The sequence below is a fragment of the Lotus japonicus genome, chromosome 1, assembly GCF_012489685.1.
Source record: "Lotus japonicus ecotype B-129 chromosome 1, LjGifu_v1.2".
Lineage (NCBI taxonomy): Eukaryota > Viridiplantae > Streptophyta > Magnoliopsida > Fabales > Fabaceae > Lotus > Lotus japonicus.
In genome coordinates this window covers 109,194,110-109,216,973 of record NC_080041.1, presented here as the reverse complement: position 1 = coordinate 109,216,973, position 22,864 = coordinate 109,194,110, and the positions used below count along the sequence as shown (strand labels likewise).

Genomic DNA, 22,864 nt, shown 5'->3' with positions numbered 1-22,864 from the left:
TTTACTAAAGCTTCCTAAGGCACCAGGCGATAGTGCATTAGCTGAGACCATGGCCAAGGAGGTTGTTGCTGTTAAGGAATCTATGAAGGCTAGCATAGAGGCTGCTGGGAAGAGGAACAAGGCTGCTGCTGATAAACACCGGAGGGCTAAGGTCTTCAATGAGGGAGATGATGTTATTGTGTTTTTGCGCAAGGAGCGGTTCCCAGTAGGTACTTACAACAAGCTGCAGGCGCGCAAGTACGGGCCATTCAAGGTGACTCGGAAGATCAATGATAATGCTTATGTGGTGGATCTCCCGGATCATATGAATATCTCTAAAACTTTCAATGTGGCTGATATTCACGAGTACCAGGCAGACAAGGCTCTTTATCAAGAAGAGAACTCGGGGTCGAGTTCTTTACAGGTGGAGGAGACTGACGCAGACAGGCTTGCTGCGCGTTTTGATGAAGATGTTGCGCGTGTTTCCGTCTAATGCAGGAGCAATTAATTAGGAAGTTATCATTTTTAGTATTTTTAAATCAATTTAGGATTTATTATGTTTTTTTTAATTAAGTTAGAATCTTTATGATCTTACTTATTTTTTGTTAGGAACTTATTTATTTTCAATTAGGATCTTTTATTTTTAATTAGGATCTTTTAGGATATTATTTATTTTTCTGTTAGGATATTTTCTTTTCCTATTTAAGGACTTGTAAGGCATAGCCTATTTCAGTTTATTATTGACAATCAAAAAAACGAGAATTTTCTCAAATCCTGTTGGATTTCAGTTTTCTGTTACTTAGGGTTTTGTGTTTGCAAACCCTTGTGCGTTCCGCTGTGTCAGTGAGTGTGGAGTCGCGACCCACGGGCGAAGGGGGTGACAATGACAGTGAGGCCGTCAAGGCTCGTGTTCACGGAGGCAGTGAGGAAGCATAGTTTCGTGGTGACGGTGACGGTGGATATCCGAAATGTGGTGGTTGGTGAATTCGGGACTGTGTTCAGGTCAATTTCATGGATGGATGGGAAGCACGTGGTGCGGAGCCCATAATCGTGGGTCAAATTGAACCCTTTTGATTTGGGTTGATGGCGGTTTTGATCACCATGAAAGAAAACTTCACTTTTCAAACACAAGAACCTCCACTTTTGCAACCTTCTCTCCAATTAAATATTTTTTTTCCCAAACAATTAAATCTTTCTCAATTATTGAATCAATGCATCTAAATATTTTTTTGGTTACACAATGCATCTAGATATGGATAGCATTTGCTTGAACAGAAAAGAAAAGAAAAAAGTGTGGATTTTCCTTTCAGAGGTTATATATCTCAATCTCAACTCCATCCAGATTATTGAGATTAGAACTTGTGTTGTGAATTGATACCGGACAAGCAACTTGTCGTGGAAGAAAAACTAGCCCCTTCAATGCCAAAAAAAATGAAATTGTTGAGTATTTCCTTCAAGCCACGAGATTTTTACTAAACTTTTATCCTGAATGTAGTGGCAATTTCAGTAAAGGATATTACATCATCAATTAAAATTTAAAAAATCAAACTATGAAAAATATTAAAAATAATCATTTTTTATCAGTCAACTAATGAAGTTTTTATGTAAATGATCACGATGATGATTTTATTTATGTATAATTTGTACATGCTTGGTGCTTAATAATCATGGTATATATCACCAGATGGTTAAGCTCCTGCCATCAATTATTTTCTAGATTTGGTTTCAATACTTTATTGGGTCTAATAGGCTGCATGTTTTTATACTTCAGTGCTTTTATTTTGGTCAATGACTTCAAGGCTTTAAAATTAAAACAGCCATACTAGCAGGCCAGGTTATTAAGAAATCCAAAGGCCCAATTCAAGTGCCCGTAAACTAACGAGCTGATGAAAGTCTTACCATTGACAAAAAGAAAATCCAAAAGCTGATTAATTGGCTCCAAAAATATATCCAAAAGGTTGATTTTGCTCCCCAAAAATGAAAACGTTCATCGATGGGAAATCATAGACCAACAGTTATTATAACTCAAAGTCAAACCCATAAATTTGTGACATTCAAACGAGATACTCGTTTAACGGCGGTTTTGGATTGTTGCTAAACATGAAATGTTATAAATTAACACAAAAATGTTTCAGATAATATCAAATCCACAAAATTCACGTGCATTTATGGATGTAAATTTTGTGATGGACAATTTGACACCATTAGAAATATGTTTTATGTTTTTTTCATACCTTCCATTTAGCAGCGTTAAACTACTAGTTTTCTACTCAGTACTCACTAAATATGTATGTCCATTGATGTTGACACTGTTAGGGTTAGGAAATCATTTTTGTCAAGCATTGTTTAGGGGTATATAAATCATTTTTGATAGAAAAAAAAACTTTTAAAAAGGATGGTGGGCAAGGTACTGTTTGGTGAAACTGAAAGGGATGGAGAGTTGACTCATAAAGGAGGGCTGCAAAAAGGATGGATGGTATGGGAGGATGACATTGTGATTTATCTCATCCAATCCCTATTCTTAAACATTCAATAGGGGTTAGAAGTCTCACATTAACTAGAAATGTGGTCAACCAAATGCTTATAAAGGGTATAACAACCCTCAACTCTTGAGCTAGCATTTGTGGTTGAGTATAGGTCTCCTAATTTCTAATATGATATCAGAGCCTATTCTAGATCCATTTGTTGTGGAGAAACCTCCTAGATTTGGACCACCCTTTGATGTTAATTCACGCTCCAGATGTCCAGCCCTGGGCGTGAGGGAGTGTGTTAGAAGTCTCACATTGGCTAGAGATGTGGCCAACCAAATGCTTATAAAAGGTAGAACAACCCTCAACTCTTGATCGAGCTAGCTTTTGGGTTGAGTTAGGTCTCCCTAATTCTAATAATAGCAACATAACACACTTTACATACTTGATCTTTTTGGATTCGGTAAAATTTAATAGAAGGAAAACTAAATTCACTTTTTTCTTACTATCTCTATTTCATTTCACATCTATAATTTCTCTTTATTTTCTTCTTTTTCCTATTAATTAATTTGGGTGTTCATCTGCCAACCATCACCATCACCAATCACCTAAAAGCCAAACAACCAACTACCTAACAACATGGGAATACATGCCTATATGCCACACACTATGATATCCTTTCTTTCTCCAAATTATTGTGCATAACTGCTTATGCTGCCATGTTTTTCTTTACCCTGTCATTTCCCTCTACTTCCGGTGCTTAATTACCCCAATCTGCTCATGATTTAATCATAGACATACCACCAAACTCTGTGAACTTTACCTACCAGCCACGTTTTTGCTATCATGTGGCAAGTGACAATAGTCTCTTTCACAATTAGGTACGCTGAGAGTCCCCTTGGTCTTAGATACCTCTTGTAATAAAGCATTAAATTGATCACCCCAAGGAAACGTTAGTCATCAAAGTTTTACTTGGTATAGGGACTTGAACATCTCATTAATTATCAGCTGAGTTAAGCATCTTCAATGGGAGTGTCTCACACTAAAGAGACTATTCCACTAGTGTCTCACACCATTGGAGAGAAACTGTTCTTCCACCATATCTAATTTGGGTGTGGTAGTGTAGACACTTCTCTTTCATGTGTCTCTCATAAATATGTTCATATAAAATATTATTATATTTACTTATCATTTAATCACTCAAAGTATGTAGTTGATTGTGGGGTCTACAAGAAAAACTTTTAAGAGTTATCGGGTTGGAGTAAAAAATGGAAAATTCTGTGGTACATCCCTATTTTTAAGGGTGTGGTGCCTCCAAGCCATATGCGAATGAAAACATGCCATGTGTATTGTTTTATTCAGATTTTTTTTTCTTCAGAATTTCATATGGTTTTCGAAAATCAAAAAGAAATTATTATTTTAATCTGAGAGGGGTCTTTTAGCAATTGTTTGAAAGTTTCATCTTATCTTTAACTATGAGTGAGAATTTTTACCATCTAAATGCTTTTTCAGTTTTTAATATTCTGAGTTCATGTTATTACTTGTTATTCATCTTCATCATGAACCCTATCTATTAGCACCTTCTTCACCTTCCACGGATTTGATTCTTGCTGAAATTTGATTCCATGTCATCAATGAAGGAGGAAGCTTGATATACACATTTCATCGCCTTCCAATCATCATTTTATTTTGCAGAGGAAGGACATTTTGGTCCACTGTTTCTTCGTCTTCATTCACTACCGTAAATCACACACCCAAACATAAGGAACACCGTAAGCTAAAAGGCATGTAAATCTTCTCTGAGTTTTTACTAGAAGAATAAAAGAGGAAAACTCAGATTGGACCCATAAATCAAACAAAAAAAGAACCCACACAAAAAAAAAACAAAAAAAAACACGATCATAAAACATGCAAAAGATCAAAACTTTAAACAAGTAAGGCAAGAAATGGCTGAAATTTGACTATGGTTTCGTTGCAAGGAAAATAGTACAGTAACGCTGGAAGACGAATGCGAAAATGAAACTGAAGGGAAGGGAAAAGAAGGTCGCATTCGTCTACTCTCCCTTTCTCTATTTCTCTTTCGTCTGGAACGTTCTTCGGGTTCTTGGGAAGAAGCAGTTTCAGTTTTGGAGAATGATGAAGGTTTAATGACGTTTACAAGAGAGGGAAGAGTCATGCCAGTTGAATAAGTTACTTTTATCATGGTAACTGCTTTTAATGAAGGACTACTCTGCAAATATATAAACTTTATTTTTATAAATACCTATTATTTAAAAAACATTTCAGAAAATACAGAAAAGACACATCATTTAATGACTGTCGCATTGTAATTGGTACAAGTAGGCGGAGGTAAGATACCTTCACTTGGGGGGAGGTACCACAGCAGGGACCGTAAAAAATTAATAAGTGGTTTAGATGACGTGGCACTATAAAAAATTGTAAAGAATAAAGTGCAGACACTATTAAATGTGATGGATATTACAAGCTCATATGTCATAACCGTAACAACGGGCTATATAACTAAAATAACTAACTTAAGGGAGTACCACAACTATTACTACAAGTGAGTGACTTATTGTTCATTTAATACATCCCAAAGCTGGAAAGTGTATATTGCTCGATCACTTCCAATTTGGAGAGGAGGCTGGTGAAACTGAAAAGCTTATAGGCTCCACTGGTTTTGTGAAAAGTCAATTCTCTGTATGTGTATGTGTATGTGTAAGGTTGCTCTCTTACATTTATATTGACATGCAACAGGGGAAAGGAGTGGATATATATAAATTTATTGCACAGGCAAGGAATTTATTTATTTCAATTATTTTACACTTTGAAATTCACCTTTACAGAGATGTTGGTCTAAAGGACCCACCACAAGTCAAGCATGTGATGTTGGTAGAGGTTGAGGTTTGAACTTTGAACCAATTTACAATTGGGAAAATAGAAACTAGTCTAGAAGAAAAAGCAATGAATTCAAATCACACAACTCCCCCACCCCAAATATCTCGTGGATGGAAGCTTCTAATGTTCCTACCTAACACATTTGAAAATGATGATCAAGTGTGTGTGGTGTTCATTGTTGAAAATTGATGCTCTCTATTACATGTGGGATGACTATAGTTTTTAGGATATGATTAGTATTAGACTATTAGTGTACTGTACCACCCATTCTGTCGTTTCTGCTTATTGCTTGCTAGTTGCTAGAAATATAAATTAATTTCCTTAAAAATCAATTCTACTTATCGATCTGAGCTTCTATTTGTTTTAAATTTTAGTAAAATAAATAATATATAGAACTGAAAATATGACCTGAAAATAGCAACACATAAAAACATGGACTAGAAATGTTGAACTGTACTGGCAGTGGATCTTTTAATTCTTTTGCATAGACAACTAATTGATAACTTTACAAATTAAAGAAGAAAAAAGAGATTAAGAGAGATTCCAAAAAATTGATGGATTCCATTTCCTCATTCCTCTCCAATCTCCATCTATAGCTAGCTATATTAATTTCTGCTACACGGTCCTAGCTTCTGTAATCAAGAACACTGGTTTTCAAATCCATGAAATCATAACCAGCAGCGGTATTAATCTCACAGGTGCAGTCCTTGCTATTCTGCAGTCCCAAACTACAGTCAAAGCAGAGGCTGCTGCTTTTCTTTATCATTGGCTGATGGGGTGGACTAATGGTTAGCTCAAGGTTGAGGTCAGGGCAGCGTTCTATGGAGATGGATCCTCCCTTTGAATCCTTATTAATCTCCCCAAACACGGTCTTGTTATCTTCATGATCTTCATCTTGTTTGAAAGAAATAGTGGTTGTGGTGGCAGCTGGTGCTAATTCAGATTGTTCTTGATTAAGAGGCCTGTGAGTAGCAGGGTCAATTCCTCTGCTCAAAAGCTTCCTTCTTATATGAGTGTTCCAGTAATTCTTTATCTCATTGTCTGTTCTTCCAGCCAATCTTCCAGCAATTAAAGACCATCTATATACCCACATGCCCATGTCAAAAATTGAATAAAATAATAATCTTTTTGATTGATTTAATTGTTTGAGCTAAGCTAAGGTTGCTTACTTGTTGCCCAGGAGACTGTGGAGTTTGATGATGAGTTCATCTTCTTGAGGGGTGAAATTGCCACGTTTGAGGTCAGGGCGGAGGTAGTTGATCCATCGGAGACGGCAGCTCTTGCCGCAGCGGAGAAGACCGGCGGATTTGGGAAGAGAACGCCAGCAGCCCTCGCCGTGAGCTCGAATGTAAGCGATGAGGCGATCATCCTCTTCTTTTGTCCATGCTCCTTTGTTTGTGTGAGCTTTCTCACAGCAAGGGGACCTTCCCATGTTAATTAATTTCTCTTCTTCTTCTTTGTGTTGTGTTGTGTTGAGTTGAGTTGGTGGAATTGGAATGATTGATGAGGGAACCACTCTTTCTTGCTTTCTTTGTTGTGTTGCCCGTAAGATAAGAATATGGCCGGCCCTTGCAGGATATGGGGGTGTGGGTTTTATAGAGAGAGACAGAGAGAGAGAGAACAAGTGACCCTCATTGCTTCTAGATATGTGAGTTGGTGAGACATGTTAGTTAGACTAGAGTGGCTGGCTGGTTTATCTTTCCAATAATGTACATCAAAATCGTGAGACACAAAGATAAAGATACAATGTGATATATGATCTTTCAAGTGTATGATTCGAGTGTGGAAGAGGTTTGGGTCTTTCAAGAATGATGCTAAATTTGATTACCGGAAAATAGGGTTGAGATTGGAAGGAGTCCTCATTTTGTATCTGAGAGTATTTGAGAGATTAGTTTCTCACCTATCAACTGTGGAAGAAAAATATATACAAATTGAAAGCCAATGAAAACAAAATGGCTTAAATGCATTATGTGCCCCTGATGTTTCAGGGGCGTGCAAATGACACCCCTCTTCTAATTTTGTCGACGCTTGTACCCTCAATGTTTTGAGAAAGTATAGCGAATGCTCCTCCATCAAATTGACGTTAAAAAACTAACGGAGGGGCTGACGTAGCTTTTCTTTTTTATTTTTATTTTATTTCCTCAGATGACACGTCATTAAATAAAAATCAGAAACTTCAAAAGGGGTGGGGGAGATTCAAACCCAGGACTTGAAAGTGGCAAAACACACACTTTACCAATTGAGCTACACAAACAATTAATAATATTGCGAACAAAGATTTATTTATATCATGTTTACTCATCAAAATGCAATAAACATTTTTTTTTGACAAATCAAAATGCAATAAACATAAACCCAGATAATTCTCACAATTTCATTCCCTTCATCTTCATCCAAACACCATATCCATTAACGAAAATGTTCAAAGCATCTCAATTTAGCACAGAACAAATAGAAATTGAACTTTTCTCTTCTCCACTTAATTACCATGTCATTAGAAAATAAAAAGAGAAAGAATTGGATCAATTACAGACAAAATCGCAATCAAATCCATTAATACAACAAAAAATTATCAAATTGAAAAGAAAGGGAAAATAATACCAAAAGAGAAACTTAAGTCAGAGATAGAGGATGAAGAAGAAGAGGAACAAGAAGGTGAAGTGGGCGATGGAGCCCCTGATGCGCGTTTGAAACAAGAAGGAACCAGAGCTCACAGCGGTGGCGTTTTCATGGGAGCCAGGGATCCCAAATCGAAGACAAATGGGGCTCAAAGCAGAGCAACCATGGTGATGGCAGAGGCGAGCACGATTGAGCGGAGGAACACGCGCCTCGCTATGGACCCATTGAGGATCTGGAATTTTAGGGTTTTCTTCTCCATGAAATTGAGAAGTTATGGTTTTTTTTCCGAAAGAAATTTGAGTTGAGGATTGTTTGTTGTTGAAATTGAAAGCCAGAGAGGGAGAAATGAGAGGATTTAGCGAGTGAAAAACCTGGAGGATGAGAGGGGATGAGGAATTGGGTTTGCAGAATGAGAGGAGATGCGAGAGTGGTGGCGCGAGAGAAAAGAAGCTAGACATAAGTGTGGGTTTTTGGAGAAAAATTGATGGAAGTTTTGAAGGAGAAAATGCTGGATGTGGGTCTGGATGAAGAAATCAGTTCATGGATGTGGAGTGTTTGGATGAAGATGAAGGGAATGAAATTGTGAGAATTATCTGGGTTTATGTTTATTGCATTTTGATGAATAAACATGATATAAATAAATTTTTGTTCATAATATTATTAATTGTTTGTGTAGCTCAATTGGTAAAGTGTGTGTTTTGCTACTTTCAAGTCCTGGGTTCGAATCTCCCTCATCCCTTTTGAAGTTTTTGATTTTTATTTAATGACGTGTCATCTGAGGAAATAAAATAAAAATAAAAAAGAAAAGCCACGTCAGCCCCTCTGTTAGTTTTTTAATGTCAATTTGACGGAGGGACATTCGTTATACTTTTTCAAAACATTAAAGGTACAAACGTCGACAAAATTAGAAGAGAGGTGTCATTTGCACGCCCCTGAAACATCAAGGGCACAAAATGCATTTAAGCCAAACAAAATAAGAGAAGGAAAATAGTGTGTTAAAACCTCTATGAACTTACTACTACTCCTCTCTTCCTTATTATAAGGTCATTTTTTAGTGTTTTTCGTGTTCCTAAATATAAGTCCATTTACAATATCAATGAATCATTAATTATTTTTTTCCAAAACTATCATCATATTTAATATGAAAATGACAATGAGATTTTGAAATAACAACTTAGAGAGAGAAATCTATAAAAAATTAAATAAGAATAATATATGAAAGTGAATAAATTCTTTTACAAATTTATTGCTTGTAACTATTTTTCTTAATCTAAGAGAATTAGGTAAAATAGACTTATATATAGGAACGAAGAGAGTACTATATTATAATCAAATAGTTCAAATATGGGTTATATGTTCTCTTCGATTTAAAATATAAGTTATTTTTAGCATTTGTATCATATTTTAGAATAAATGTTGTTTTGCAAACTCAACATTTTTTTCAACTTTCTTTCTTCTATACTCTTATTTAATATTATATATCTTATCTACTACATTCAATTTTTACTTATCACAAGCTCAACTGGTTAGAGCTGAAAACATATATGCAGAGGTGAGAAGGTCCACAGATCAAATATTTGAAAGAAAAATTTGGCCAATAAAAAAAAACTTAATCAACAATTACATTTCTATCTCCTTAATATAAACTCGACTGGTTAGTGAAAGTTCGTTCCTTTAAATTAATCAGAAAAAACAGTGTCTATAAATATAAAATGAACTAAAGGTGAAGGATCATCCCACTAAACATGAGAAGGGGAGTCACAAGAACAAACAGTGTCTATAAATATAAAATGAGCTAAAGGTGAAGGATCATCCCACTAAACATGAGAAGGGGAGTCACAAGAGAGGTTAAACCATGTAGAGGTATTTCAAACAAAATATTTATCAAATTATGAATTTTTAAGTTTGATTCATATTTTTAATGAATTTCACATGAAATTAACCAATCGGAAAAAATGTTCAAATAATTGTTGGAAAGAGAATATTGGTAATATTTTTTTATTATATATATATATATATTAATTAGAGTATAGGCAAGAGAATATGTGATATGCCTGCCTCTTTTCTCAAAAGGAAATGAATTATTTTTGTATTGAAACAGATCACATGCCATTTGAAAAGAAAAAATAATCCAAGATTAATATAAACTTAAAATCAGAGTTCAAAACGTTTAAATTAAGTATTTCAATATATAGTTGCATGCATAGGTTGTGATCAGATTGAGTTGAGTCAAAATAAATATTTTTGAAGAAAATTATCTAAGGTTAAGAAAAGTTTAAAACACGAATAAGACGAATTTTATGGTCTTAACATCCAATTTGTTTGGGAATGCTAGCTCAAGATTATGAACCCTTCACTCACTAAATGGCAATAATTAGGGGTATAATCATATCGGATTGATTCGTATTTAGAGTGTTGAAATGTCCGAACCATCAAATATGTTCGGTTTGGGTTGGTTCGTATTTCCTGATTTTTTATTCTGGGCGCAAACCAAACCAACCCGATCTCAATTGAATTGGTTCAATTTGGATGGTCGGATTCGAAATAAAAAATTTATTATTGGAAAATTTACACGAAAATTATTCTAAAAACATGAAAAATAATTAAAAAAATATGGAAACTCCGTGTAAAAAACAATATTCCATACTAAAAATCAAAATTAGTAAATGTTATAAATTAATGAGAAACTGAAAAGCAATATTGCTATCAGATTTAATCATATTCCATATCTAAAAAACAATATTCCATACTGACAAAATCCATATAATTCAATATAAACAAACTAAAACCAACATTTCCAATACAAATATAAATAGGCAACATAATGTAAGTCTTCACATAAAAAAGTATTAACTTAGGTCTTAGAGTACTAGTGTTCTCCAAATTTTCATTAAAACAAAATAGGCAGTAAAGTGTTAAACAATAATAAACATGTTTGCATATCTCTTCAAATATAAATTATGTAATGTGTTGGAGTCTTTTGGTTGAAGTAAAACAAAGAAAAACTCAATATCATTGAGTTGACTCGGATTTATCGGTTATTCAATCCCCGAATCCGATACTCAAACCAGACCAATGATCAAATTCAACCCATCATATTGTGTTTAGTTCGGATCAGTTTGATCGAGTTCGCTGATCAGATAGTACCCGCTTACACTCCTAGCAATAATGTAGGTGTGAGGTGACAATATATGATTAGTGTCTATTTCATTAACCACCCACATGATTTTTGTCCGTCAAAGCTATTTTCTAATGGCTTAAATACTCTAGGGGTCCCTGAAATTGTACCCCGTATCACAATAAGTCCCTGAATTTTTTTTTTCCGATTCCGGGTCCCTAGAAAAATTTGTTTGATCAAAATAAGTCCCTACGCCGGAGAAGACAGTGGTTGCCTCCTCATTGTTTCCACAAACCATGAAATAACATGTTTAAAACACTCCTAGACCTTCATATATCTGATCTGGGCGAAGAAATCGCAAGAAACAAAGCTAAAACGAAGAAACCGAGAAGCTCCATAAATTCCGGCGAGAAGAAATCAACTTGCGACTGACCTTTTCTCTTCAACTGTGACGACCCAGCCCACGAGACCACCACCACTGAGTTCCTGAGGACGAGACGAAGCCGGCCCAACACCCTGGTCGTAGCGCCGCCATGACCGCCGTCGTCAACCACCGTCTTCTCCGGCGTAGGGACTTATTCTGATTAAAAAAACAATTCCAGGGATCCGGAATCGAAAAAAAAATTTCAGGGACTTATTTTGATACGGGGTACAATTTCAGGGACCCCTAGAGTATTTAAGCCTATTTTCTAATTGGTACTAAATCCTATTCTTGCATTTCTTGCTAGAAATTTTTCATACAATATAAAAATTGATTTCGTGTTGTGACTTGTGAATGAGATTTAGGATTTAATGAAATTTATTTAAATAAGTTAGTTGTTGTGAGTTTCCGGGAAGAAATGTATCGGTAGTTTGGATATTCATGTGAAAAAGCATAGAGATGGTAATGGTAGTTGTGATTCTTAATGATGTTGGTGCACTATCATGGCATGAGAAAGAGAGGGGCCGCTTCTAGAAGAGTTGGAAGTTGGGTTCAAGCAAGTGTGGTGGTGGTGGTTGTAAATGGACTTTTGCTCACCTTCCATTTTTCCTGAACCTTGTAGTGTTAATTTAGACGAGGTACACGGAAAGGTTGATATTGGATGGGGTCAGTTTCTCTATATATCTATCTATCCACTATTTTATACTACTTCCAACATTTCAAGTGGATGGTAAGAGTTAATATCATAGCTAGGAGTTGCTTTCGTGGGGAAAATGTTGGGTGGACGCTACTTACATCTACATTTTTAAAAGACGTGAAAAATGAGAAATGAGAGATATGTAACATGATATGATAGGAAAAAAGAGAAAGTACATACATTTATTTTTACGTTCTTAATTCTCTATAATAAAACAAACCAAATTATTTTGAAGTGATTATTACAGTTATAAAAGGACAAGTACAATTACATTTATTTTATGCTAGTAATCTTTTAATCAATGAGGCGAACTGATACCTAAATCTTTTCATAGGAAACTCACAAAGACATAATGTGCGTGTAATACAACAATTAGCTAGCAGTGATGATGAGTGGTTGTGGTGGTGAGTGTAACACATAACGACACACAACATTAATAAATAGAGCACCACCCCTGATCGCTATCAGTTAGGTGCTATTGTTATTATTACAATTTGTTTGTAACAAATGACCACACACTACCCATGGTCTTACAATCTTATTAGCTTAGCTAGCCTAAAAGGGGAGAACAAAACCTAATCTCTGTTGCATACAAAAGTAAACACTTCCAAACAGGACTCTCCAAAATTTTGAGAAAATTAATTGAAGGCTGCACTTTTACTCACTCATCTTTCATCGTTGTGTGAAGTCCCTCCCCCATGTTTAAAATGAGCAGATTCCCTCCCTCATGTATTAAGTTGTTAAACTTTGCTCCTTCCGTTAGTCAGCCGTTTAAAAGCTAACGGTAGTTGTTATTTTCACCTCTCCTTTTTCTATCTGCACCACCTACACTAAATTAAAAAAAATATAATTTATTTTTAAATTTATATATTCAATGTAAAAAAAAAACCATCCACTCATCTTCTTCTCTGCCCCTAACCGAAGCCGTCTTCAAGCCCATCACCTACGCCGCCCCTCCCTCACCCACCAAACGCCACACTAAGATCTCTGTCATCGGCGCCAGCAACGTCGGCATGGCAATCGCCCAGACCGTCCTCACCCAAGACCTCACCGACGAGCTCTCCATCGTCGACAACAAGCTTGACAAGCTCCACGGCGAGATGCTCGATCGCCATCACGCCGCTGCCTTCCTCCCCCGCACCCGGATCAACGCCTCTGTCACTGCCGGCTCCGATCTCATCATCGTCACTGTCAGAGCTCGCCAGATCGCCGGCGAGTCCGTTACTCCCTGGACTCTGTCCGCATCATCGTTTCCAACTCCGTCGATGTGCTCACCTACGTTGCTTGGAAGCTCTCCGGGTTCCCATCGAACCGGGTCATCAGGTCGAGCACCAACCTTGACTCCTCTCACTTCCGTTTCCTCATCGCTGATCATCTCGACGTCAACACTCAGGGCGTGCAGGTCACTCTCTAATTTCCCTCTTTGCTTGGTGATGGAGAAGAAGGAATGATGGAGGATTTTCTAGGTTATTTGATGCGACTTTCCTGGGCTTGGCTAGGCTGGGATTGAGGGCGGTGGCGTTGTGGGTGGGCAGGGTGGCGGTGGCGTTTTGGGTGGCGGTGTGGTGCTATAGCAGAAATTGAGATGAACTTGGATGTAGTGGTGCTATAATTAAAGTGGATGAAGAGAAAGGGGCATGGTGATGGCTGTGGGTTGAAGGAGAAGTGGGGAGAAGAAAATGATGGGTTTGGGGTGCTGCAACAACAAAGAATTTGCTGGGTTGTTTGATGTGAATTTCCTAGGCTTGGCCGTGGCGTTTTGGGTGGCGGTGGTGGTTCATGGTTGCGGCAGAGAAGAAGATGACATTGAATATATAAATTTAAAAATAACATATTTTTTTATGGGAAAAAATAAAAAATAAATATTTTTTAATTTAGTGTGAGTGGTGTAGATAGTAAAAGGAGAGGTGAAAATAACAACCGGCGTTAGCTTTCAGACGGCTCACTAACGGAAGGAGCAAAATTTAACAACTTAATACATGAGGGAGGGAATCTGCTCATTTTAAACATGGGGGAGAGACTTCATACAACGATGAAAGATGAGGGAAATTTAACCTGGAGAAGGGGCTTGCATATACACATGACTCAAAGTGATAATGAAGAGATTGTGGCGTATGATTTGCATTTACTTGATTGTTTCTATATGATAAGCCAGCACAGCAATACCAGTATGTCATGTGCTTAATTAGGAGAGTGTCCTAAGCACCCTAACCTACTTTTTTGGCTGTCCTCCACATGTGGGTGGTCTCCCCAAACCTAAACCTTTTTCCAATATGTCTGCTACATGACTATGGGTGGAAAAAAGTTGAATCTAGAAACATGTTACTCACAATCACAATGAAATGACAATAATTTTGATGGAGTTTGGTAACATTATTGTCATGGACACACCAACTTCAGATACAGAGATCTATCTCAACCTGTCTCCTTTCTCTTCCCTTTACTTTTTGTTTTCCTTTTTCTTATTTTTTCATTTTAATCAGGACAGATTGTCCACCAACCATGCAACCTGCTGATTATAATAGACAGAGTACTATCACTCATAGCTAGAAATAGCCATATGAACTGAAGTGTGTCACCTTCTATTTTTTAATGGCTTCCTTTACTATTTTTTTGTTAGATCCATTAGTTACACATGTTGATCACACATTTTTGTCCATTTTTTCTTCTTTTTTTCTGATTCTATTATTATTATTATTATTATTATTATTATTTTAAGTAGAAGCCTAGCTTGCCATCTCCATCTTCTTCCCCATCAACCAAACCACAAACCCTGGTTACCGAGCACTGTTGTCGCCAGTCGACACCTTCCGCGCATTGAGCCTGACCCCACCGCATCAATCACTGTCGTTGCCTATAAAAAAAATCACTGTCGTGACCACCACCGCAGACACGACCGCGAGGAACCACGCATGCCTCCGTCGCGAGCTCTGCCGAACCTTGACCCAGCCACCGTGTCGTGCCGTTCGCTCATCTTCGCCATCCAAGCTCCGGTACCCCAAAAATAGAATGTGAATGTTGTTTTTTTTTTGTCAAAGGATGGGATTTTTGTTTATGAAAGGGTAGGGTCAAGTTTGGATCCTTTAGCCCCTTTAGTAGGGATGACAACTTTGCCTGAACCCATGGGTACCCGTCCGAACCCGATCCGATTGGACAGACAAACCCCGAGTTGACTGGATTTGGGTTTGAGTTTTGTCCGTTACTGTAGCAGTTTATGAGTTTGGGTTTAGTTAAATTCGTGTCCATACCCACCCAACCCAAAGATACCCGAAACATAAAATTACAAAAAAAAACACTCATACATATATATTTATAAACTTTGTTCTTAGTGTTTGATGATTAATTGTACTTTTGTATGTTTGAGAAAGTGAACTCTAAACTATTGTTGTCTCACTTTGGTGATGGATGAGGATGATGAATAGTATTTATTTTTTTCTTTCTATGAATTTCACTTTTTTTTTTATTCTAAGAAAGTAGGTTATGGATCAGGTTATGGGACTGGTTGCTATTTCACGTAAGTATTGGGTTTGAGTTTCGGGTAAATCAAGAACCCAATGAGTTTGGACATGGATTTCATTTTATCGCTCATAAGGGTTTGAGTTTGGTAATTGTAAAACTCGTGTCTGATCCTACCCGTTCCCATCCCTACCCTTTACTGATTGTTCTAGCAATAACAAAAAAAAAAAACATGTGTGAGGGAAGTGAGGGTTTTTTTGGTTCGGCCCAACTTTCAGTTAAGGATTTGATCTTTGTTTATTTTTAGTTTAGCTTAGACCATATGAGGAAAACCAAAAAAAAAAAGTGATGGGTTAAGAAGTAGTGCTAAGCTGGGAAGCCCAGTATCTGAAATTAGGAGATTCGTTTTAAAACTTCAGTTTTTTTTTTTTTTTTTTAAAAAACTCAAAAAAACTTCAGTTTAGAATAGTGTTATTTCATTTAAAACAAGAAAATCATGCAATTATGTGCCATTGAGCTATCTCAAGAGTTTGATACCTTAATTTGTAAGTGTCATTTGTCTTCACTTAGACCTTAATCTTCCACGACTTTGAAAAAAAAGACTAATTTAATGTCATAATATAACTTAATAATGTGTGCATTTTTTACCAGGGTTGTCTAAATGACCCATGGGGAAGTTTGAGTTAAATAATTCATCATCCAATCTCATTGGAGATAAGTGAGTTAGAAATAAATTAATAAATAAAATATATAAATTCCAACTCATTTATCTCTAATGTGATTGGATGATGAGTTATCTAACCCAAATTTTTCATGGGTCATTTAGACAATTTTTTTTTTACCATAGTGTGTTTTCAAGTGGCAAACATGACAATATCATTATTAGAATGTTTTTAATCATATGATTTATGTCCAGACCAAATCATGCATGTGATTTTGCTTCCAAACCAACAATTTTATTTTCACAGATGTGTATATACATGAATTAAGAAATAAACCAATCTAAATCGACAACAAGTCAAGAAATGTCATTCTCACCCTTTCCTACATTGCATGCTAGATTTAATTTTAAATGAGGAATAGGAATTTGGAAAAGTGTGAACTCATGTAGAATTTATCTACTAGTTTATGAAGCTCTCCAAAGTAGCTCTATCTGGATGCGACCATTCTTGGAGTCTATAAGATGGTGCTTCTCATTGATTCTCTTGTTAGCAACAACATCCGCAAGACTGATGTCCACATAACCGAGTGATTCCTAGTGCCAAAGGAGAACAAAACAATAAAACTCAATCATATAAAAGTAACATAAAAGGTAAATAATACAGCTATATTGGCATACATTGTCTTTGGTATACTGCATCGTACATTTCTATATTTGAATCTCCAGTCACTAAAATCTAAGTGCAAATTAATTCCACAAGTATTATTAATTCCTTCAAACAATATGAGGCTCCTTACTCTAGCTCTTGTAGAAGAAACAACAAAACTACTTACAGGTTTAAGGATGAAGAAGTTATAAATCATGTACCTTCTGACGTAGCAGGTTTCGCGATGAAGTGCTGACAACCTCCACATGTAATTTTTCATTAGCAGGAGGCTCCTCTGCCATGAATTGGAACTCCTCTTCCCACCTTGGATCTCTGTTCTTTTTCATGCTCTGTAATAGTAGAGACATATCATCAGTAATTCAACATCATATCATATGGTAAAAACCGGTTTCGAATAGAATATTAACAAACATCTACTTTTCTCATTTATCATGAAAAATAACAATTCCACATCCTGCAGTAGGGGTGATTTTCATTATTTCCTGAAGAAAGAAAATGTATAAGTAATTACACGTTTTTAGATCAAGTACCTTTGTCTTTCTCTCTTCCCCTTTGAAAATAAGACGTACATGTGGATTGGTGTGATACTTTCCTTCAATGTCCTGAGCTTCATGGACTATCACTACAAGCAGACCTCCACCCGCAGGAGTACCTTCAGGAGCATTTTGTAACTGTGTCTCATCAAAACCCTTGGCTAAGTCTTCCTCCTTGAAGGGTTTATATGTTAATTCTATAACAATCTGCCCACGAGACTTGTCATTTTGGGCATCATTGGGATCCATGTTTTTTAGGAGGTCAAGAGTAAAAACTTTAGGCTCTTCAGGAGGAAGTTCTTTCAAAGGAATCACGTTCATTCCCATCTTGTCATGCTTCCCAACCTAATAAAAGATACAAAAACAACATTCAGCCCATGTTCAGAAACTTGTCTGCGCGCAATTGATTTTGAAGCCAGAATCAATTATGGCGAGAAGCTTTTATGAGTTACTTTTGAGTTTTAGAATTGATTTTAATGAAAGATGAGTTGATTCAAACATGTTCTCAGTTCATATGCTTAACTCAAAACTAGAAGCAAACACTTTCAGGAGAAGACATTTACCTGCTCCCAGTCATAAACGTTAAACTCTAAAGTCTGGGACTCAGGATCTTTAACAGTTAAACTAAATTCCTCATTCCACTCAGGGTTCAAGTTCTTGTGCTTCACAGTAGTCTTTTTTGATGGCAGGTTATCTCCTGAGAGCTTTAGCTTCACATAAGGGTCAGATGCGCCGAGAAGATCTTTCTTCTTTAACTTCATTGCTTTTAGAACCTTTGCATTTAAAATTCCAACAGGCTTCCTCAAGGCTCTAAGATCACCAATGTTTATAAGAAAAAATAGAAAAGAGTTAAAATAGTTTCAAACATGTAATTAAAACATTTTGGAAAATGGAGATGCGTACTTTGTTGGATCTAAAACTTGAACTTCCAGTGTTTTGGGCCATAGATACATATTTGCAACCTGATCTTTGATAAGCTCCTGAAAACAACACTCTTTGATATTATTTCTTTAGCTATCGAGTTCTATCTGTTTCTGGAAAACATAACCTGGAATCCTTCCATGATAATGCTCTCATCCTTTACAAGTGTAGGTTTTTTAACATATATGTACACAAATCAATGATCAACACTAAGAAATATGATACAAATGTACAAAGATTAGTTCATTACTATCACATTAGGTTATCAATTATACAATGAGCTTGAGTGTACAAGATGAATATGAGCAACTTTACACTTCCACAACCCAAATAGGAAAAAGAAGGGAGAAACCAATACAATAAGACATAGGCATGTACCTGAACAAACCTATAGAGACCAGGAATAGACATAAGATCAGCCCCTATAAGCTTTAGCCCAAAGTCAACATGTGGCTGGATGATAGAAGACGCCAAAGTGAAATAGTCAGAGAAGATAAAACACCATTAATAAAAGCAAAAAACACAGTCTGTACCATGTAAACCTTGGAAATAAAAAATTTCCTCCACATCCAAATTGAAAAACAATATTAAGAATAATAATAGGTAAATAATCTGTAAAAGAGCGAAAAACAGTTGGAAGTTTAGCATCCTAAAAGTTTACCATAAAATGGTAATGATAACTTCAATTAACATTATCATTGACATCATCGAAGATATGCTAGCAACAACAAATCATTAGTACCAGCCCCCAAAAGATTTGCAATCTCCAAAACAAAAATTGAGTACTCAGACAACCAAATGAGTAGAAAAATAGAAGTTATTTGAACGAGGTCCTGTTGATGACAATAACTCAAAGTTTAATCATTGATCATCATTTCAATAATCCTTCAGTTAAAATAGGGGCAAAATGACGATTCAAAAATGAAAGCAATAAAAATTCCAAAGGTATGTCAAGAAATTAGCCATTTTCAATAGGAAGATCTCGATGATCTTGCAATATACTTTTATATCGCTATGTCAAAATGAAAGAAAAAAATGTATTATTCTTGTCATCGACTATGCAAGCTACTTTTAACATTAGCACCAACTAGCAGCTACTACTTGTGGTGTTTGAATTTGAACTTAGACACGGATACGGGGGGCCTCAGCCATCACAGAGCTGCAAAATGCTCGACTGCTAGTGTCTTGTGTATGTAAATGCTTTACATGTATTCAAGTTGTCAATAGGTAGGGAAAGTTATAATCCTAATTTCCTAGCATGACAAACCTTTTCCATGAGAGAAACATAGATGTTGGCAAAGCATGGAAAAGCTGGAACCAAAGGCTTCAAAGTAATACGAGGTGCAAGAAAAACTTGCAAATCCACCACCTGAAAAGACATGAAACTCTTAGTATGAAGAAACATCTATCCTTCAACCCATCTTGCTCCTCCATGTCTCTCTCTCTCTCTCTCACACACACACTCACACACACAAATAGCAAATTACCTGAATGGTTGCTTTCAAACCAAATGCCTTAGCTGCAATAATAACATTAGGATTTCCGGCCCATCTTATAGAAGGCTCCATAATTAACTCTTTCTCATCAGTCATATACACTTTCATTCCTATTGGGAAGAAAATATACACTCAACAAATTATATCAAGAAGATTCATATAAAATAAAGAATAAGTTATCAAGAAACAAATCAATCATACACATAAAAAACTTTCATCTTTTAGCAGAGATGAAGGAAGGACATTATGAAAAAGAGAGCCGCAGTTAGAAAAATTAAGTGCAAAATAATCCATAGATATAAAGGTTTGATAAGAAGCTATTTCTTTACTTTCCCCAAAACAACAACTTATCTTCAGAACCAACATCAACTCATAAATTTTGATAAGTATCTCCTTCCAAACCATAGAAACTGGTGAAAATTAGATATCAACACACTTCATAACACATTGGTGGTCTCATCATTATTTGCGTATACAATTTAAAGTTGTTATTCAAGAATGCATCATGCAGAGATCAACTAACCTTGAAAAGTTGGTGGCAGAGACCCCAATGTGAGCTTTTCGAACTCAACAGAATCAATTTTATATTTTGGAACCTGCTCGGCAATTATGGGTTTTGCAATGTTTTCTGCAGTCTTGCATATTGCCTGAATAAATAAAACATACAGTGCATGCTCTTATCAAGGTAAGGCCACATATATTCAATAAAGCAAAAAATGTTGCTCCTACATGCTAACAGAAAAAAGGTTGAGACATATAAAATTTTAATAATACCTTATCAAGGTAAGGCCACATATATTCAATAAGCTTGTTAAGCCAATCAACCTAGAGAAAAGCATAAACAAGTAACCATGCAGTTGTCAAAACAAAAGGAAAGGAAACAAAACAAAACAAGAGCCATGCTTAGTAAAGAGACAAATATAGTAGCTTACTCGATCAAAGTCAGGATTTTTTATCCAAAGTGGGATCTCAGGAATCATTCGTTGCAGAGTTGCAGGGTCTTCGTCCACCAATGGGTGGATTTTGGGATCCTGTCCAAGCCATCAATTCATCAATACTTAAACAATTGCACACAAAAATGTCAATATTATTTCATCAAATATTGTTGTTTTATCACATTCAAATTCCTTTTCTGATTGTTTGGCTTTTCAAGTATACATACATATTTATAATAATGTACCTTAACATCAGTGGGTTGAAAGTGAATGAAGAGAAAATAACCAACAACAAGACCAATTGAAGTCCCAATTCCAAAGCCAAAAAAACCGAATATAGTACTGAAGAAACCCATCCTCAATTCTCAAATCTGATCACGATCTCTATTATGATAGCAATTGATTAGTGAAAGCAAAAATATTTGAGGAATACGTTACTTCCAATGTCCTGGAGCTCTCCTCGGATCACCATTCCTCTGTTCAAACCAAACGTGTAATGCAAAACATTTTTTACAATCATAAAATGACTAATTCTACTAAACAAATCGAAACAATTAAGGATAACACATTATTCTTATTTTACTCCATTACCATCTTCTAATAATGACTTTGAATTTCCTCACGCTATTTTTTCCACATATATACATATTAGTTTTTAGACAATACACACATATATCGAAAGACAATTTTAGAAATTTTAAATTTTTTAGTTTTTCATAAAAGTTATTAACATTGACAAAATCACATATCTAAACAAGATTAATAAGGGCTATTATCACACTAAAAACAAAACACAAACACACTATTTCATTATAAAAAAATAGATAAAGTAATTAATCTAGTAACGTGTATAATCATAAAGTTTTAAAATATTTGGTATGCTTTTAAAAAATATTTTACATCTTACTATATATTCTTAAAAAGCACTAGATAATTGATCTCATGCAAAAGTTCGTTTGGGCTTGAAACATGAATATTCATGCATATGCTCACCTACCCTATGCTAAAGTTGAAGTCTAGATTGATTGTAATAAAAACTTTGACATTAAGTCAAACAATCAATTAACTTTAAAATACTTAAATAGTTGGGTAAAGTTTACATGAATGACTAGAAATAATACCCGTGCGTTGCACGGGTTTATTTATAATATTTTTAAAATTATATATGATTATTATAGTTTTAATAAATATTAAAATATGTTTATTATAAGATATAATAAATTAAATAATAATGGAGGTGAGACATTTCATTCAATAGAATTAGAGTTCTCTAAATCTAAATAATTAATATTACTCAAATTTAATAATTGATATTTTTTTAAGAAAAATTTATTGAAACACAACAAAATGAGAACAACCTTCTCATTTAGATAATTACATTAGATCACAATAGACTCATATATGTTGTTCCCTACCACACCCTTGATTTGCCAAAAAGTTTGTTCCAGTGTTTCCCTCACGCAATACATACACTACACCAACACATTGAATTATAGATATCATATGATCTATATGATTAAATACATGTTTCAATTTCAATGACCTTCTATCTCCCTTAGACACTCACCCGACCACTAAGGAGGAATCACTTTTAACCACCACATTTGAAAATTTAAATTGTTGGAAAAAATAACAAAGCATGTAACACTACTTGAACCTTCGTCAAAAGCCCACATGCCACAACATTTTAGTTCCTTTTGCAAAGTAACCTAACACCTCTCCTCCTTAATCCCTCAAAACTCTGTCAATACCACTAACCACTGGATTCCTTTTCGACGCCCCATCCACATTAAACTTCAAAGCAATTGCTGGCGGTGGCTCACAATACACTGTTCGTGGCATCTTTTGTTTCAGTGGTCATTCAATACGCTCAAAGCCTCTAGCAAACTATTCCAAATCATATGGACAGTCATTCCACTTCCCCTTGACCCACCAAAACACACGAACCAAGCAATAGTCTCATATATGTTCAACAACCAAAACTTTGTTATTAAA

At 35.6% G+C, this 22,864-nt stretch overlaps 2 protein-coding genes across 2 annotated transcripts; both read right to left on the bottom strand.

The window, feature by feature from the left end:
- Positions 1-5,789: 5,789 nt before the first annotated feature.
- On the bottom strand, positions 5,790-7,066 carry LOC130729080 (MYB-like transcription factor 4). Its single transcript, XM_057580707.1, has 2 exons — positions 6,515-7,066; positions 5,790-6,424 (listed from the first exon to the last, which is right to left on the bottom strand). Exons 1-2 carry the CDS (start codon positions 6,775-6,777, stop codon positions 5,971-5,973), a joined length of 717 nt encoding a protein of 238 aa, XP_057436690.1. The 5' UTR covers positions 6,778-7,066; the 3' UTR covers positions 5,790-5,970.
- A 9,506-nt stretch (positions 7,067-16,572) lies between these two features.
- LOC130732412 (synaptotagmin-2-like) lies at positions 16,573-21,394 on the bottom strand. Its single transcript, XM_057584463.1, has 12 exons — positions 21,115-21,394; positions 20,867-20,965; positions 20,709-20,759; positions 20,458-20,581; positions 19,926-20,044; positions 19,706-19,807; positions 18,817-18,891; positions 18,421-18,497; positions 18,081-18,327; positions 17,515-17,862; positions 17,185-17,313; positions 16,573-16,911 (listed from the first exon to the last, which is right to left on the bottom strand). Exons 1-12 carry the CDS (start codon positions 21,223-21,225, stop codon positions 16,783-16,785), a joined length of 1,611 nt encoding a protein of 536 aa, XP_057440446.1. The 5' UTR covers positions 21,226-21,394; the 3' UTR covers positions 16,573-16,782.
- Positions 21,395-22,864: the final 1,470 nt, after the last annotated feature.